This window comes from Notamacropus eugenii, chromosome 4 (genome assembly GCF_028372415.1).
Source record: "Notamacropus eugenii isolate mMacEug1 chromosome 4, mMacEug1.pri_v2, whole genome shotgun sequence".
Taxonomy (NCBI): domain Eukaryota; kingdom Metazoa; phylum Chordata; class Mammalia; order Diprotodontia; family Macropodidae; genus Notamacropus; species Notamacropus eugenii.
In genome coordinates, this window is record NC_092875.1 from 61,512,323 (window position 1) to 61,528,744 (window position 16,422).

General features: G+C 50.1%; 1 protein-coding gene across 4 annotated transcripts in view; it reads left to right on the plus strand.

The window, feature by feature from the left end:
* Positions 1–16,422, plus strand: part of ARHGAP45 (Rho GTPase activating protein 45) — a 47,173-nt gene that overhangs the window by 8,256 nt on the left and 22,495 nt on the right. For 3 of the 4 annotated variants that reach the window (XM_072601363.1, XM_072601362.1, XM_072601361.1), the window contains exons 3-9: positions 8,720–8,863; positions 11,641–11,725; positions 12,292–12,364; positions 13,595–13,667; positions 14,249–14,386; positions 15,962–16,026; positions 16,161–16,271. In XM_072601363.1, the coding sequence (XP_072457464.1) occupies positions 8,720–8,863; positions 11,641–11,725; positions 12,292–12,364; positions 13,595–13,667; positions 14,249–14,386; positions 15,962–16,026; positions 16,161–16,271 (689 nt within the window). Of the gene's footprint in view, positions 1–2,089; positions 5,121–8,719; positions 8,864–11,640; positions 11,726–12,291; positions 12,365–13,594; positions 13,668–14,248; positions 14,387–15,961; positions 16,027–16,160; positions 16,272–16,422 lie in introns of those variants that run through there. The other variant, XM_072601364.1, reaches the window with a different exon arrangement.

Below are 16,422 nucleotides of genomic sequence, written 5' to 3' on the forward strand. Positions count from 1 at the left end.
GGGCCAGGATAAGTGAGCTTCCTGCCCCAGAGTTATTTTCATCTGCCTGTCTTCCTGTTTACCCATCAGGGCCTCAGAGCTGTCGGCGGGTAGGGCTGGGCCAGGGGCACCAAGATAAATGCTCCCAAGGCTGCCAGGTCCCTGCCCCAAGTGCTTCAGTGACTGGGGATGGAACTGGGCTTCTGTACAGTAGCAGGGGAGGGGAAAAGATGACTAAGGGACTCCATGTGTGGGGGACCACAGCTCCACATTGGCCCTTTAAGGGGATGCCTGTCCCAGAAGAGATAAAGGAAGCAGGGAGACATTCTTACCAAGGTGGATATGACTTGTGTATGAATTAGAACTAAGCCTCTGCCAGTCCTTTCTCTCCTCACCCTCTGTGAGGCATCCACAGCACAGACTAAGAGACTGGTAGTCAAGAGCTCTGATTCTAGTCTAAAGCTTTGCCACTAGCCTAATGTATGACCTGGAAAAGTCAGACTAAAGAATCTCTATGGGTCCTCTCCAGCTCTGACATCCTAAGTGTTCTAAGAACCCTCTCAACCCCTACATGTTGTGTTCTAAGGGCCCTCCCAGCCCCTACATTCTGGTTCTAAGAGCCCTCTCAGCACTTACCTCCTGTGTTCTAAGGGCCCTCCTTGCCATGTTCTAAAAGCCCTCCCAGTTCTGACATTCAGTGTTCTAGGGACCCTCCAAGCTCTAATATCCTCTAAGGCCCTCCCATCTAAAGGCCCTGATATTCCATCTTCTAAAGGCCCTCCCAGCTCTGACGTTCTGGTTCAAGGTTGATTCCAGTTCTGACATTCCATGTTCTAAGGGCCCTCTTGGTCCGATGTTTATGATGGAAAAGATGAAGCCTCTTTTTTGGTAAGATGAATCTTCCAAGTGATTATGATCACAGTGTATATAACATTCTGCCTGGAAGGGAGGGAAGAGCTCAAGTTTCCCCCAAACTCCATAGAGTTTGGGACCCACCTATCCCAGTGCTAAGAGGAAGGCATCCGAGCTTCAAATGATTGTTTTACACCACTTTGTGGACATTGTGGGAAGGAGGGAAAGGAACTAAGGAGGAAGTCTTTGGGTACACATGGGCATAACACCCCCTCCCCTATCGGGACTTTTCCTTGGAAGAGAAGGATCCAGGAGCTTGTATCCTGGCCCTGAGTGGGGGGCTTTACCAGAAGAAATAATTTCCTAGGGAAACTCTCCCATCTCCCTTTCCTTTTGCCACAATGGACCTTTCTTCTATAAACCCTGAAAGTTGGTTATTGGCCAGAGAGTGGGGAAGGAGGGAAAGGCCATTTTCAAGATAGGAAAACTGAGGCCCAGAGTGGGAAGGGGACTTGCCCAAGGTCTCCCACTGAATCAGTGGCAGAACTGGGAACTGAAGCTCTGCCTTACCAGCTCACTTGTTCTTTCCACTGTACGAGTGTCTCCCCTAGGTGTTCCCAGGGGAGGATGTGTAGCCTCTTAATGGAATCTACTGTTATTTCCTGCCTCTGGCTAATAGACTTTCTTCCTGTCCTTCCTCACGTGCGTGAGTCCGCTGCCCTCCTCCCTTCCCTAAAAAAAATTCCTCTTCCTTCTTTAGGTTTCCATGGCCCTGAATTCCCCCTGAGTCATTGTAGAATCCCCACAGCAACTCCCACTCCTCCTTAGCCCAGGCTTGGATAACTTTTCAGCCTCTATGAACTAAAAATTTGGGGGGGATTAGGAGAGGCAAAAAGGGAGGAGGATCTGATCAGCCTGGCACTTTCTCTGGCTCCCTAAGGCAGGTGTGGTCTGGTAGGAAGGGCCCTCCATCTACAAAAATGGACTGAATAATCTTTTTGGTCTCTCCCAGGGTCTACATTCTGTTATTTAAGGTTCTTTTGAGTTCTGTGCCTTTTTTGGGGGAGGGGGGTTGAGGCAATGGGATAAGTGACTTGCCTAGGGTCACACAGCTAGTAAGTGTCTGAGGCTATACCTGTTCCATTTTAGTAACAATTTTACCTAGAGCTCTTTAAGGTTGACTTGGTCCTCATAATAACCCAAGGATAATGGTAAGGATGATGATGATGATGGCAGTCAGCATTTATTTTAAGATTTGTAAAATGTTTTATAAATATGAATTCATTTTATCCTCATCACTACCCCGGGAGGTGGGTGCTGTTATTATTTCCATTTTACAAATGAGGAAACTGAGGCTGAGAGGGGTTAAGTAACTTGCCACAGCTAGTAATGTTCTGAGGCTGGATTTGAACTCATGATTCTATCAACTTCTTCACCTTGTTGGCATAGGATTCTACCATAAGGCCCCTTTCAGCGCTGACATTTTATGTTCCAAGGTTCTATGCATTTCTGGCTGTTATATTCTAAAGTCCTTCCCTGATCAAACTTTCCAAGTTTTGTGTTGTAAGGTGCCTTCTGGCTCTGAAATTGTATCTTCTAAAGGCTCCTTGACACTTTGTATTTCTTCTCATTCCAACACTGTAATAAGGGGAATTTAATAGCATTTTGAACGGACTCTATCTTGAGTTTTCTAACACTTCAGTTCTGCAGGGCAGGAATTTTTATCCCTGTTTTACAGATGAGGAAAGTGAGGGCCAGAGGAATGAAAACATTTGTCCATCGACACACCCAGCTAGGAAGTATAGAAACAGGAGTCTCCTTTCCCCTGCCTTGCCAGCTGTCCGATCCAGAGACTGTCCACTGTCCCCTGGCCCTTCTCAGCAGGGTAGGGTACTCCCCCATTATAGCTGGCTTTGAGTGTTCTGGGGAGTGATCAGAGTCTGGTGGGCCTAAAACAGGTCCTTGTACGTGGTATTTGTGGAATTGATTGGAGATAAACAGAGGAATCCCTCCCCTGTTTCATTTCCCAGAAAAAAATGCCTTAGTTAGTGACAGTCCCTCTTGGAGATAAACCTCTGGCTGAGTTCCTTTGGTCAAGAAGAGAAAGATAGGCAGTTTGTCCCTAGGTCCGGAAACAAAGCCCTTCTGTCTTAAGAATACTGACGCAAGCCTGGGTGTCTCTGATAGCCTTGGGGAGCTCAGTCCTCTCTGTAAAAGGGAGGAGGCATCAGAAGTAAAAGGAGGATTTTTATGATCACAGATAAGCCACCTGCCTTCAACCTTTGCAAACAAAAACCACCACCTCACCAAAAATTCACCACCAACAGACAAAACTTAAACACCTCCCCAGGACTCAATTCAGTTTTCTGCTGGCTAGTAAGTTTACCTACTCTTCCGAAGGTTTGTCTGTGTGGTGATGCGGTCATCATTAAAACAAGATCAATTCCATTCAACAAGCTTTGGCTAGGTGATCCAGAGGATAGAGAACTGGGCCTGGAGTTGGGAAGACCTCAGTTCAAATCTAGCCTCAGACCTTCATTAGCTGGGTGATGCTGGGCAAGTCTTAGTAACCCTTGTTGGCCTCAGTCTGCCCTTCCGTAAAAAACGGAGGTGCTGTCATCACCTCCCTCCCAGGATTGTTGTTTGGATTAAGAAATAAAATTGTGAAGTGCTTAGTCCGTAGTAAATACTATGTAAATGTTAGCTATTATGAATAATATTATTACTGTGTGTGAGGAGGCCCTGGGCTAGGGACTGAAGACACACGTTTTCAGATTTTACTCTCCAGGATTGTCCAAGGTAGTGGGGAGACAAGCCCACAAATCTCTATGACGTAAGAGTAAAGAATTTGGGGGTGGGGCGGGGTACGGTCTTGGATTAGGCTCTAAAGCGTTTCTTCTCCTCGTGTGACCAGAGGCTCAATTTCCTTATCTACAAATGGAAGGAGGAGGGTCACACTAGACAATCTTTCAGCTCTAAATTCCATAGACCTCACACACGACTCCTCCCCCACCAAAGAAGGCAGCACCTGAAGCCGAAAAGAAGAGGGGCTGACTGTAAAAAGGGGAGGCGGTTCTTGGGTGGAATTGGAGGGGGAATGGGGAAATCGGATGCTAGAGACCAGCTAGTCCCACCTCCGAGACCCTTAAAACCCCATGTGATTTGGGGCGGGTCACTTCATTTTCCTTCCCTTCAGAGTCCTCAGATGTAATGTGGCAGTTGGGCTAGATTGGCTTTTGTGGGATCCTGGGTACGTCAGGGAACCCCTTCAGCCTCAGTTTCCTCAGCTGTAAAATGGGGATGATTATTATACTTTTTTGGGTTTTTTTTTTTATTAATGTTTTCAGTTTTCTACAATCACTTCCATACGTGTTAGATTTTCTCCCCTTCCCTAGATTATTGCACTTTCGCCCCTGGGTTGTTGCGGGGATAAAATGACATCTTTACAAAGGGCTGCATAAATACTGTAGCTATCACAGGGAGGATGAGGATGAGGATGATTCCAGCAGCCCAGGAGCCATGATGCCAGGTGCAGATGAGGAAACTGAGGTCCAGAGAAGGTAAATGCTTTGTGTAAGGTCACCCTGGGGCAAACCAGCTCCAATTCCGGCACTCTCTGGCACTTCTGGCCTACCAAAGGGATTCCACTCCAGTCTTGGGAAATCAGAGTAGCCGCGTGACCCCGGGCAGGTCACTAGCCCTCCAGGGGCCTCAGTTTCCTCATCTGTAAGACGGGGCCGGACCATCCCAGCCAGACTTCTTTCCCAGCTCCGCAGCAGGAGCGGCTCGCCTGTTTCCCCTCCCCCACCGACCAGGGGCTTCTCCCCCGCCCCCAGCCCGGGCGCGCCTCCGTGGGAATGCGGGGGGTGGGGGCGAGAGGACGAGTCCATTGGGATGGCGGGGGAGGGGGCGGAAGCCCACTAGGTCCTTTTGGTGCGGGGGGACCCGGGCCCGGCGGACCAGGGCGGAGGTGGGAGCTCTGCTGACTCGCTCGGAGAGCCGCCGCACACCCCCGGCCCCCGCACACCCCCGGCCCCCGCACACCCCCGGCCCCCGCACACCCCCGGCCCCCGCAGACCTGGGTCACCTGCGGGGCGGGGCGGGGGTGTGGCCGTTCCCCGCCCCGCCCGAGCTGGTGGGCGTCCTGACCGCGCTGGTTCTCGCGCCCCTTCCCCGCTTGCTTTCCTCGAGGGCGAGGGTCTCCCGGCAGGCCGCGGCCATGTGCGTGTGCGGTCGCCTGCATCCCCAGCTGGAGCGGGGCCGGCTCGGCTGCCCCGCGGCTCCGCCAGGTGAGAGGGCGGGGGGCGAGGGGCAAGGGGCGGGGGACTTCTGCCCTCCCCGCGCGCCGGCGCGCTTCCGGTCCTCTCTTGGGCCTGCTGGCCCCTCCCCCCCACCTGGCCGGGTGGCGGATCTGGGCCAGGGCCAGGTGTGCGGGGGTGCCCGCCCCCCCGGGAGGGGACCAACCTTACGTGGGCCCAGGTGTGCGGGGGTGCTCCCCCTTACCCACGGGAGTGGGCCCCCGGAACCAGAGCTGGAGGGAGCCTTAGAACCGAGAAGTGAGGCTTTTATAGGCTATCCAGTCCTTACACCTGAGAACGTAGGATAGCAGAAGTGGGAGTGACCTAGAACATTTTTTTAAATTCTGAACTTACCGCCCCCCCCCAAAAGGAGCATTTCTATTTACACAGCACAGCACTCAGAAAGAGGATTGTTTATGAAATCTCGAGTCTCCGTTCGATACTGCTTATTTTAAGAATAAATTCCCTGAGTTACTTTCAAAACTGTTTTGCTTGTCTGAACTTCCTTCTGCGCTTCTCTGTCACGCTTTAAAAAGTTTCCGGGCATCTCCCTTCTTTGAGGCATCACTGTTTCTAATCCCTTCTCTCCCCCTTCCTCCCCCATGAAATAATAAAAACAAAACAAAAGAAAGTGAGGGAAAGCTCCTCCAACAAATCGCTAGTCAAGTCAAATCCACCAAAAATGTAGGACTTTCTGCACCTTGAGTCCGACACCTCTTTGTTAGTAGGAGGGTAATGTGCTGCCAGAGAACAGAGATCTTAAGGCTTTCAAAGTTGTTTTTCTTCACCATGTTGTTCCTTTGGTATAAATTGTTCTCACTGGTTGATGTCACTCAAGCTTCTCTGAAATTGTCTCTTTCAGCACGCCTTACATCTTAATGGAACCTTAGAATGTAAGGTGACAGAGCTAGGAAAGACTTGGAACCGTAAGACACAGGATGTGCGAGTTGACACAGGGACCTTAGAACATTGAGTAATAGAGCTGAAAGGGACTTTAGGAAATGTAAGTCCAGTTAGAAGGGGTCTCCTTGACCACAACGGGCAGACTTAGTGGGAGCAGCAGCTGGAACATAGGCAATAGTTGCAGGCAGGGAGATTTAGGGTTAGATATTCGAGGAAAAATGTGCCAAAAGTCAGAGCTAATCAAGATCAAAATTGGTTGTCAGGAATCATTCACTGTCCCTGGATATCTTCCAATCAAGGAGAGATGAGCTTTTGTTGGAGAAGCTGTGGGACGGATTTCTGGTCAGGTTGGTGTCGGTTAGATATTAAGACTTTCTTCTCACTGTGATCTGGGGATTGCTGCAGAGACGGATCTAGATTTCATCAAGCCATCTGACAATCTTTGACATTATCTGCGTGGATGAGACAGAGAGATGTGGGCTGAATGATAGTATAATTCGATGGGTTTGGAGCTGGTTAAATGAAAATTAGTCCTTAATGGGTGTGGTGTTGCTTTGTAAGGAAAATTCTAGTGGGGTATCCCAGAGCCCTCTTCTGCTGAACATTTTTATTGATGACTTGAGTGAAGGCGTAGATAGGTGCTTATTTAGTTTATAGATGATAGAGAGTTTGGAGGGATAGATAAAACATCTCAGACCCAAAAAGGATTGGTGGGCTGAACTTCATAAGAAGTTTAATATGGATAAATGTAAAGTCCTCCTTTTTGGATATGGGTTCAAAAGAAATCAATGGCACAAGTAAAAAAGATGGAGGAAAAATTAAATACCAAAGAAGATCTGAGGGTCAATATAAGTCAACAGTGTGACAGCCTGTTAGTGTCCCAAAAGGCTAATTCAATCTCAGGCAACATGAACAATGGGTGATGAGTGATCCTAATATATCCCCTGTCCTTGTGAGATCACATCTAGAGTGTGTTCTGTTGTGGGTAACACGTTTTTTGGAATGACTCCCAGGTTGGTGAGGGTTCTTAAACTGTATTCCAGTTGCTCTGTTGGGAATACTTCAAAGAAGACACACTTCAAGGAAGAGTATTCAAATATAGGTTGTCCCAAAAGTCTTAGTGCAGCATAAGGCTTATTAAGACTTTTGGGACACCCTGTGTTTTTGAAGGATTGTCCAGTGGAAGAGGAGTTCAGTCTACTCTGTTTGACTCCAGAAGGCAGAAGAATTGGACTGGGGCTGGGGTGAGGGGAAAGGTTTGGGAGAGAATTTTTGGTCAAAAAAGGAACATTTGTTTTAAGAATTAGAGCTGTCCAAAAGGTGAATGAGTTTCCTTAGAAGGTAATGAGTTCCCAGTCCCTGGAACTCTTCAAGGGAAGGTTGAATGACCTCTCGATGGAGATATCATTACTGTTTAGATAAGGGCTGTATTATTTCAGGAATTCTTAACCTTTTTTGTGACCTAGACCTCTAGGTGACAGTAAAACCCATGGACTCCTCAGAATTTTCAATGCAGAAAATTAAATACATAAGATCACAAAGGAAATAAATAATAATTCTCAAAATAGAATTATCACAGTGGTTTTTTTTCTAAGTTCATGGACTTCAGATGACCCCTGAGGTCCCTTACAGCTCTGAGATTCTGCGATTCTTTGACTTTAGAACAGAAAGTTTCCAAGCTGGGGGTTGGTTGTGCGGGGAAGGGGGCATGGCTCAGACCATACACATGTTAGAGTTGAAAACACTGTTGGGATCATTGATTCTAACAGGCTTATTTTTCGGGGAAGGGAACGGACACCCACAGAGGGAGGTCAACTTGGCTCGGATCACACAAGGAGTTGTTGGCAGATTAGGAGCTAGAACTAGTAACATGACAGGCAGTGTTGCACAATGCAACATGAGAGGGCTAGACATCCAGTTCGAAGGCCTGAGTTCAAATCCTGTCCTAGTCAGTTACTAGCTTTGTGCCTACATCCTTTCACCCTTCAATCCTCAATTTCATTATGTTTCAAGTGGGGAATAAATAAAACATGGGTTGTTGGGAAGGAAGTGCTTTGTAATCTTTGTACTCCATAGAAATGCCAGTTGTTACTAGAACCCAGGCCTTCTGAATTTCAGGCCAGCAGGGCTCTTTCTCTCATTCTTGGCCAGTTTGATTTGCTTTATGGATTGAATGTAGGAACCTCCAGCTTCCTTCTGTCTTGTACCCTCTTGATTCTGTACTTTTCCGTTTGTCCAGGCCAGAGGAGGATGAGGGAGGGTTTTACCTGCCCAGAGACCCACAGTCTTTATATCCAGATGTCTCTCCCCATTCCCTCCCCTTACCCTTTGGAGTGTAGTGGAAAGATGATTGAACTGGAAGTCAGCAGAGACCTGGGCTCTAGTCCTGCCTCTAACACTGGGGAGGCGTCTGACCAGGGGCAAGCTCTCCAAACCTCAGCTCCCCATTTGTGAAATACAGATAATGATATTATGTATAGAACCTACCACATGTTGATGTGAAGATCACATTTTCTGTCTGTCTGTCTATGTATATAGGTATACATGTGTATGTTATTGACCTCACCTCACCTGGGCTCTGACCATGGGATGGCCCTGCATCTGAACTAGACATGAGTTTTAGTGTTGGCCATAATGTGGGGGCTTCTGCCCTGTGCTGTATCACTGATGTTTCTGGATGATTTCAGAGCAACTCGATGCCCGGCGACCATTGGCCCATGAGTGCCTGGGTGAAGTCCTGAGGGTCCTCCGACAGGTCATCAGCAAGTACCCTCTGCTCAACACTCTAGAGACCCTCACAGCTGCTGGGACCCTCATCTCTAAGGTCAAAGGTGAGCTGGGAGGCAAGAGGGGGGAAGTGGTTGGGGAAGAGCATTCAGGCCCTTGGGCTGGCATCTGCCTACCTGAGCCAGGCTTTGCCAGGTTGAGGGGAGGAAGAGGATAATTTGGGCCTGGATGATTTAAGGCCCAGACCCTATTTCTCTGGCAGTACCATAGACCCTGGGTGACAAGAGCTAACATTTATTAAATACCTACTGTCTGCATATTGGATTCAGCATTGAGAGAGATGAAAAATCTGGACCCCAGTCCTGGCCCTCATGGAGTCTGGGGTCCAGTGGGGCAATAAGAGGCCAACATAGACAACTTTCATACAGAATATTGTATTGTGAGTGCATTAGCGACATTGGAATGCTCTATGAGCCCCAAGGAAGAAGGATGTTCTTGAACAGAGAGGGGCTTTTGAAAACAAATTGGAATTTGGCAGGGATGTTGGGAAGAAGGATGCGCATTCCATGACCACAGACCTAGAGCGAGTCAAGGCATGGGGGCCAGAAGGGGTGGGGCCCTGAACATGCAGGGACAGAATTTAGCCATAATGTTCAATAGTTGGAGAGGAGGAAAGAGAGATGGGTCTGGAGCAGCAGGCCTTGAAGAACCAGCAAAAGAGTCTAAACTTTCACCAAGAGGCAGCAGGAAGGGACAGGATCCTGAGTAAGTGGGAAGACCATTAAGAGATGATAGTGGGGGGGGAACAGTGCTGGTGGCAGTGAGGGGTGCAGAGGAAGATCCAGATGCCAGACATGCTCGGTAAATGGACAGAGAAGAAGCAAAGCTAGCCCTTAGGTTACAAAGTGGTGGTAAGTGCCACAGACAAAGGGGAGGAGTGATGGCGGCTTGTCTTTGCTGAGTTGAAGGTGCCAGGAGGCCCTCCAATGTAGGATTGGCAGCTGGAGGTCTGGGTCTGGAGTTCCAGAGAGTAGTCAGGGACTGGGAATCATGCAATGAGGTGGTAGTTAATGCCATGGCAGTAGATGAGATCATCAAGGAGTAGTGGAAAGAAGTCTGGGATATGGGAAATGCCCGCTCTAATGTGTTGGAGAGAGGCGGAGAACCCTCCGAAAGACTGGGACGCTTGTAGAGCTGAGGGAGGAGAGAGCATCCAGAAGGATGGTGTGCTCTGCAGTGTCCCAGGTGAGAGAAGCATCTGGGAAGGTGGAGGCTAACACGGACCCTTAAATTTGGTCATGAAATGGCCATTGGTGACCATGGAGGGAGCAGCTTCCACAGAGAAGGAGGATGGGCCCAGAGTTGAGAGGACAGTGAGAAGCTGCAGTCATCAAGGGCAGGTAGTGTCGGGGAAGCCTCACCATGATAATGTTGGGGAAGAGAGGAAAAGACTTGGCTGGTCCAGAAAGAGGTGTCAGGACTGAAGGTTTGGGGACCTGAGCCTGTTTGTGGGTAGATGGGAGGGAGTCAGTAAGTAGGGAGGAAGTGAAGGTATGTGATCAGGAGCTGGGGGATGGGGTGGGGGGCTTCAGGAGGCAGGGTCAGAGGCAGAAGTGACAGGCCCTGGTAGCTGGGTGAGTGTGGGAGCTCAGGACACAGAAAGAATGAATGATGGTGTTGAGGCCAGAAACGTGAGAAACTGAAGGTTCTTGGGACACAGAATGCAGAGAAAGCAGAGTCTAAAGCAAGAAAACACATCTAGGAGAGCACAAAGGCTTGGTTTTGGACTTGCTGAGTGGAGGTACTGGTGGGATGTATAGGTGAGCATCCACCTACAAAGCCGAGGGCTCATCCCTGAGCAGGAGCTTTTGTTATCCCTGCCCCCTCCCCACCCCAACTACCCGCTAAGGCCAGCAGACTGATCAAGGGCAGTGGTGGGTGGGTGGGTGAGTGGGAAGGGAGGGATGTCCCTCCCTTCTTGGGGTTCAGGCTGAACCTTCAGGGTCATTCCTCGATGGTGGTGATTGGTCTGGGGAGAGCACCGAAAGTTCTGGGAAGTGTTAGCAAATCCAGGCGTGAGCCTTTGCCCTCAGTCCCGGCCCATGGGCCACGTCTAGGCCTATTTACACTGGTGCTGCAGGACCAGCTTCCTGGAGCTGTGTCTGTAACTGTTCCTATGGGACGTTGTAGGGGGATCCAGACCATGGGGAGAGCTGTTTATCTTTGGCAGGGAGGACTGGGCTGCTGGCTTCTCTGGACATCTCTGTGGTTTCTGGTCAGGGCAGCTAGGTGATACAGTGAATAGAGCGCTGGGCCTGGGGTCAGGAAGACCCATCTTCCTGCGATCAAATCCGACCTCAGATGCTTATTAGCTTTGTGACCCTGGGCAAGTCACTTCACCCTGTTGCCTCAGTTTCCTCATCTGTCAGATGAGTGAGAAAAGGAAATGACAAACCTCTCCATTATCTCTGCCAAGCAAACCCCAAATGGGGTCACAGAGAATTGGACTAGACTGAAACAACTGAACAATAGAATGGCTTCTGGGGTTTGGTCAAGGAGACAGGAGGAGGGAAGAAGACCTCCAGGAAGGATCCCTGCACTGGGGGCCTCAGTTATCCTTGTAGGTCACCTGGAGGACTGAATACCGGGATCCTTCTGGACATGGCCAGGGGGGTGGTTGGACCTCCCCCACTTAGAGATTTCCGGCTCTCTAGGGATATGCTTCGGCCAAGTCGGGGGGACTGGGGGCTTTTCTGGGCTTCTTCCTTAGTTTTCAAATGGGGTTACCTGAGGCCCTGGATGTCTTATGACAACAGATTTAAACTCTAACTTTAAGGGGCTCCTGGGAGAAAGCTCTAACTTTTTTTTCTCTACCCTCTAGGGTTCCATTATGAGTCAAACAATGAGTCTGATAAGCGAGAGCTGGAGAAGGCCCTGGAGACAATTGCAGTATCCTTCAGCAGCACGTGAGTGACTGGGGCCCTCTGGGTCTTCCTAGCCCCAAGTAAAGGGAAGGGTGTCTGGGGAGTCCTCCTGTTTTCCTCCTTTAGTCTCCAGACCTCCAGTCCTCTTCATGGAGCAGTGGTCAGATGTCTGGCTTGGTGGTCAGGAGGCCCCACTTCTGTTGGTGTTCTCACTCTGACCATGGTCACGTAGAAAGATTATAGGCTTTGTAAGTTCAGGCTCTGCCATTCGTTGTGTGACAGGAAGCAAGTCATGTTCTTCTTTGGGCCTCAATTTCCCTTTTTGTAAAATGAAGGGAGTGAGGTTGACCAGTGAGGTACCTTCTAGCTAAAAATCTTAGCTCCTGTGGTTAGTCTCTTCCTTTCTCTGGGCTCTCTGTTTCCTCATTTATAAAATGGAAATTAAAAAACCCCTCTGACCTACCTGTTATTAGAATCAAACAAGATTGTGGATCTCAAAGCACTGTGTAGTTTTATGAGATTATTGGTGGCCCCATGGAGGTTGTACTCCACCTTCCTCAGTACTCTCAGTCTCCTTACCAGGCTTTCTGCCCCCTCTCTCTGTCCAGTGTGTCTGAGTTCCTCATGGGTGAGGTGGACATCAGTACCCTCATTTCTATGCCTCCCAGTGACCAGAACCAGGTAAGTGGGCCCTGCCCTTTCCTTTCTTGTCAGAGGGTCCTAGGTCTGGGAGGACATCAGATCGTAGATATGGGGAAGAAAAGAATCCTGGCTTGGGGATCCAGAAACCTCAATAGTAGACCTGCCTCTGGATCACACCCCCTATTTTACCTTAGGCAAACCTCCCCTTCTCTCCATTCTCTGGGCCTCAGTTGCCTACTCTGTCAATTGAGTTAATACACACCTGCCAGGCACTGCTTCCTAAAAGTGGTAGGAAAATCCCAGGAAACTTGACTTTCCTCTTTTTTACTGGGAGAGATTTCAGTACTTAGAATATTGGGGCTAGGGGACTGTAGATCCAAGCATGTCACCTTTTGAAGGCCCTGTGGCACAGAGGCAGCCTGGTGCAGTGAAAAGAATAACGGACTTGGAGTCAGGAGAAACCTGAGTTCAAATCCTGCTGTTGTCTCTTGCTAGGTTTGTGACCCAAGGCAGCCATTGCACCTCAAGCTTTATTACCTCATCTGTAAAATGGGACTAACAATATTTGTATCACCTGCCTCCCAGGAAAGTGAGGCAGAGTATTGTTATGAATAATAGTGCCACCGGTGGGTGGGCCCTTAGGATCCCACATGTCAGAGCCGGAAGATAACTTGGAACGTAGGATGTCAGCTATAAAAACATGGAACCTTAGAACATAGAATGTCAAAGCAAAGACCTTTAGAACATGGAATGTCAGCATTGTAAAGGGATCCTTAGAACAGAGAATGTCAGAATTAATACCTTGAGAACAGAGTGCCAGAGCTGGAAAGGGCACCTTAGAACAGAGAATGTCAGAGCTGGGAGGAACTTTGGAACATAGACTATTAAGAGTTTGGAGGGACCTTAGAACATGGGATGTCAGCACTGTAAAGGGAAGCTTAGAATACAGACTGTCAGAATTAATACCTTGAGAACAGAGTGCCAGAGCTAGAAAGGGCACCTTAGAACAGAGAATGCCAGAGCTGAGAAAATAAGAGAGAAATGACTTAGCCAAGGTCACATGTCTGGAACCCAGGGCCAATCAAGCCTTGCAGGTCCTTTAAACCTCCCTGTCTTCTACAGGTATTGTACAGACCAGTCAAAGTCACACACGCACTTGAAAGTACTGACCAGGGAAGGTTCCTGGTTCCTGATGGCCTTCCAGTGTGGGTAGTTTAGGCTTCCTTTACATCGCAAACTCTCTAACCTGTTTTCTGTTTCTCTCCTAAGTCCATGGAAAACCTCTATGGAGGCCTTTCGGGGCAGTGTGTGGATAGCATCTCCCCTGGCACAGAACCTTATGGTAAGTTGGCCTGCTACACCTGGGCTATTCAGCCTGTCCTGGGTGGGCAGCTTGGCCTTGGTGTATCACTCCTGGCTGGTACTGGGAAGCCTGGGCAGGGGAGGCTGGTAGCTTCCAGGAGCTGGGTGGAGGCATCTGTTGGGCAGGTGTGGCCTTTGGTGATGCCTTCACTGTTAAAGCACCCAGCTGGAGTAACACAGGGCTCAGCATGGAGGGAAGGGCAGTATCTCCCTGGTGGCTAACTGTTGTTCCCAGCATAAGCCAGCAGCCGGGGGGTTGTAGCTAGAGGAGAATGCCCAGCCCTTTGTCCCACGGCATACATGGTCTGAGGAGCCGTCAGCCCCTGCCCTCAGAAAGAGGTCATTAGAAGTCAGATCACTCTAGAGAGGGAAGTGTGGAAGTGTGGCCTTTGAAGACAGGACAGATATGCTGCTGGATGAAAGACACAGCTCTTTCCAGGGTTCCCTCTCCACCAGATCCCAAAATGTCTCTGAAGGGAACAGTCTGGGAGCTGGGAGCTGTAAGTGGTTGGGAGGAAGTCATGAGGGAGGCTTCCTCAAAACCTGGTCTCCTTGGGGTAGGCTGCCTGTTGGCGGACGACGTGGACGTGGTGCTGCAGCGCTGTGAGGGGGGTGTGGATGTGGCCTTGCAGTACGCCAAGAATATCGCCAAGTATATGAAAGATCTCATCAATTACCTGGAGAAGCGGACGACACTTGGTGAGACCTAATGACAGCTGGGGATCTGGAGGACATAAGAGAAGGAGAAGGCAGAGAATGAGACAAGAGTGAAGGAAATGTGACAGCTAGGAAGAACCCAAGAAGGTCAGAGCTGGAGGGCTCTTAGAACACAAGATGTCAGAGCAAGAAGGGCCCTTAGGACACAGGATGTCAGAACTGAGAGAGCCCTTAGAACACAGGACATCAGAGCTGGGAGGGCCCTTGGAACACAGAATGTCAGGCCTGGGGGGGCCCTTAGAACACAGGACATCAGAGCTGGGAGGGCCCTTGGAACACAGGATGTCAGAGCTGGGAGGGTCCTTAGGACATAGGATGGCAGGACTGGGGGGGCCCTTAGAAAACAGGATGGCAGGACTGGGGGGCCCTTAGAACACAGAATGTCAGGACTGGGGGGCCCTTAGAACACAGGATGGCAGGACTAGGGGGCCCTTAGAGCACAGGACGTCAGAGCTGGGAGGGCTCTTAGAACACAGGATGTCAGGGTTGGGGGAGCCCTTAGAACACAGGATGGCAGGACTGGGGGGCCCTTAGAGCACAGGACGTCAGAGCTAGGAGGATCCTTAGAACACAGAATGTCAGAACTGGGAGGGCCCTTAGAACACAGAATGTCAGAGCTGGGAGAGCCCTTAGAACATAGGATGTCAGGGTTGGGGGAGCCCTTACAACACAGGATGGCAGTACTGGGGGGGCCCTTAGAATGCAGGATGGCAGGGTTGGGGGAGCCCTTAGAACACAGAATGGCAGGACTGGAGGGCCCTTAGAGCACAGGATGTCAGGGTTGGGGGAGCCCTTAGAACACAGGATGGCAGGACTAGGGGGTCCTTAAAGCACAGAATGTCAGGGCTGGGAGGGACTTTAGAGATTGCACAGTCTATTTCCCTTATTTTACAGTTGAAGAAGCTGAATAATGTCGTAGAGTTTGTGACTTGGCCAAGGTTCCAGAGTGTCACTGGGAGGGACCCCAGACCAGGCTTGTACATTGTAGCACACCTAGAAATTAGAGCATAATCCAAGATGGGGTTTTAGGTGTGTCAGGCTCGAAGATGCCTAAGGAAAGGAAGATATTCTTGGCAGTTGGGGAGGGAGGTCAGACAGGTCCTTGGAAGGTGGGTGAGATGTGGAAGATGGAGGGCGGACAGGGGTCATTTATTTGAGGTCAGGGCTCAGGGTACTGAGGTGACTGATGCTCATGCTCCGAGAAGGATGTTGCTCTTTCCCTCAGTCATTGGACAGAGTGCTCAGTTTGGGGTGAGGAGCCTCTGCTGCTTTGACTGCCTGAGTGACCTTGCGCCAGTTCACCTAGCCTCTCCTGCCTCAGTGTCCTCCTGAAAAATGATAGGGTTTGATCTTCAGAATTCCTTCCAGCTCCTAATCCTGAGTCCTGTGGACCCATGTCTGAGAGCTCTTTCCAAGTGACAATGGAAGGGAAATCCAGAGAATGAAGATCCCCATGGCCATGGGGCTGTAGGGTGGGCCTGCGCTGCTCTTGGCCCCTGTGTGCCAGCTCCAGGTGCTGAGTAGTGACGGGCCCCCTCCTTCTCTCCCCTTGCCCAGAGATGGAGTTTGCCAAAGGTCTGCAGAAGATTGTGAACAGCTGCAGGCAGACTATCACCCAGGAGGTGGGCAGCTGCTCCCGATGACTCCCCCACCCCAGAGCAAAGGATAGGGGGTGGGGCCTTCGCTGGGGGCGCTGCCGGGGAGGGGGGCTGTCCAAGGGGCCTCCTAGGTTTGACCAAGTCCCTTCTTTCTGCAGCCCCACATGCCTTTCCTATCCATTTATTCCCTGGCCCTAGAACAGGATATGGACTTCAGCCACGGGATGCTGCAGGTGGTGGCTACCCTGCAGAACCAGACCTTAATGCAGGTGGGAGCCTCTTCAGCCCTTCCTCCAGCCCCCTCTTCTGAAGCCTTGACTTTTCAACTGAACCCTGGGATTTCTAACCAGTGTGGGAGTGGGCTTGGGAGAGGGACATTTATCTTCACTGTCACAGATGTCGCCTGCCTGGACCCTGTCT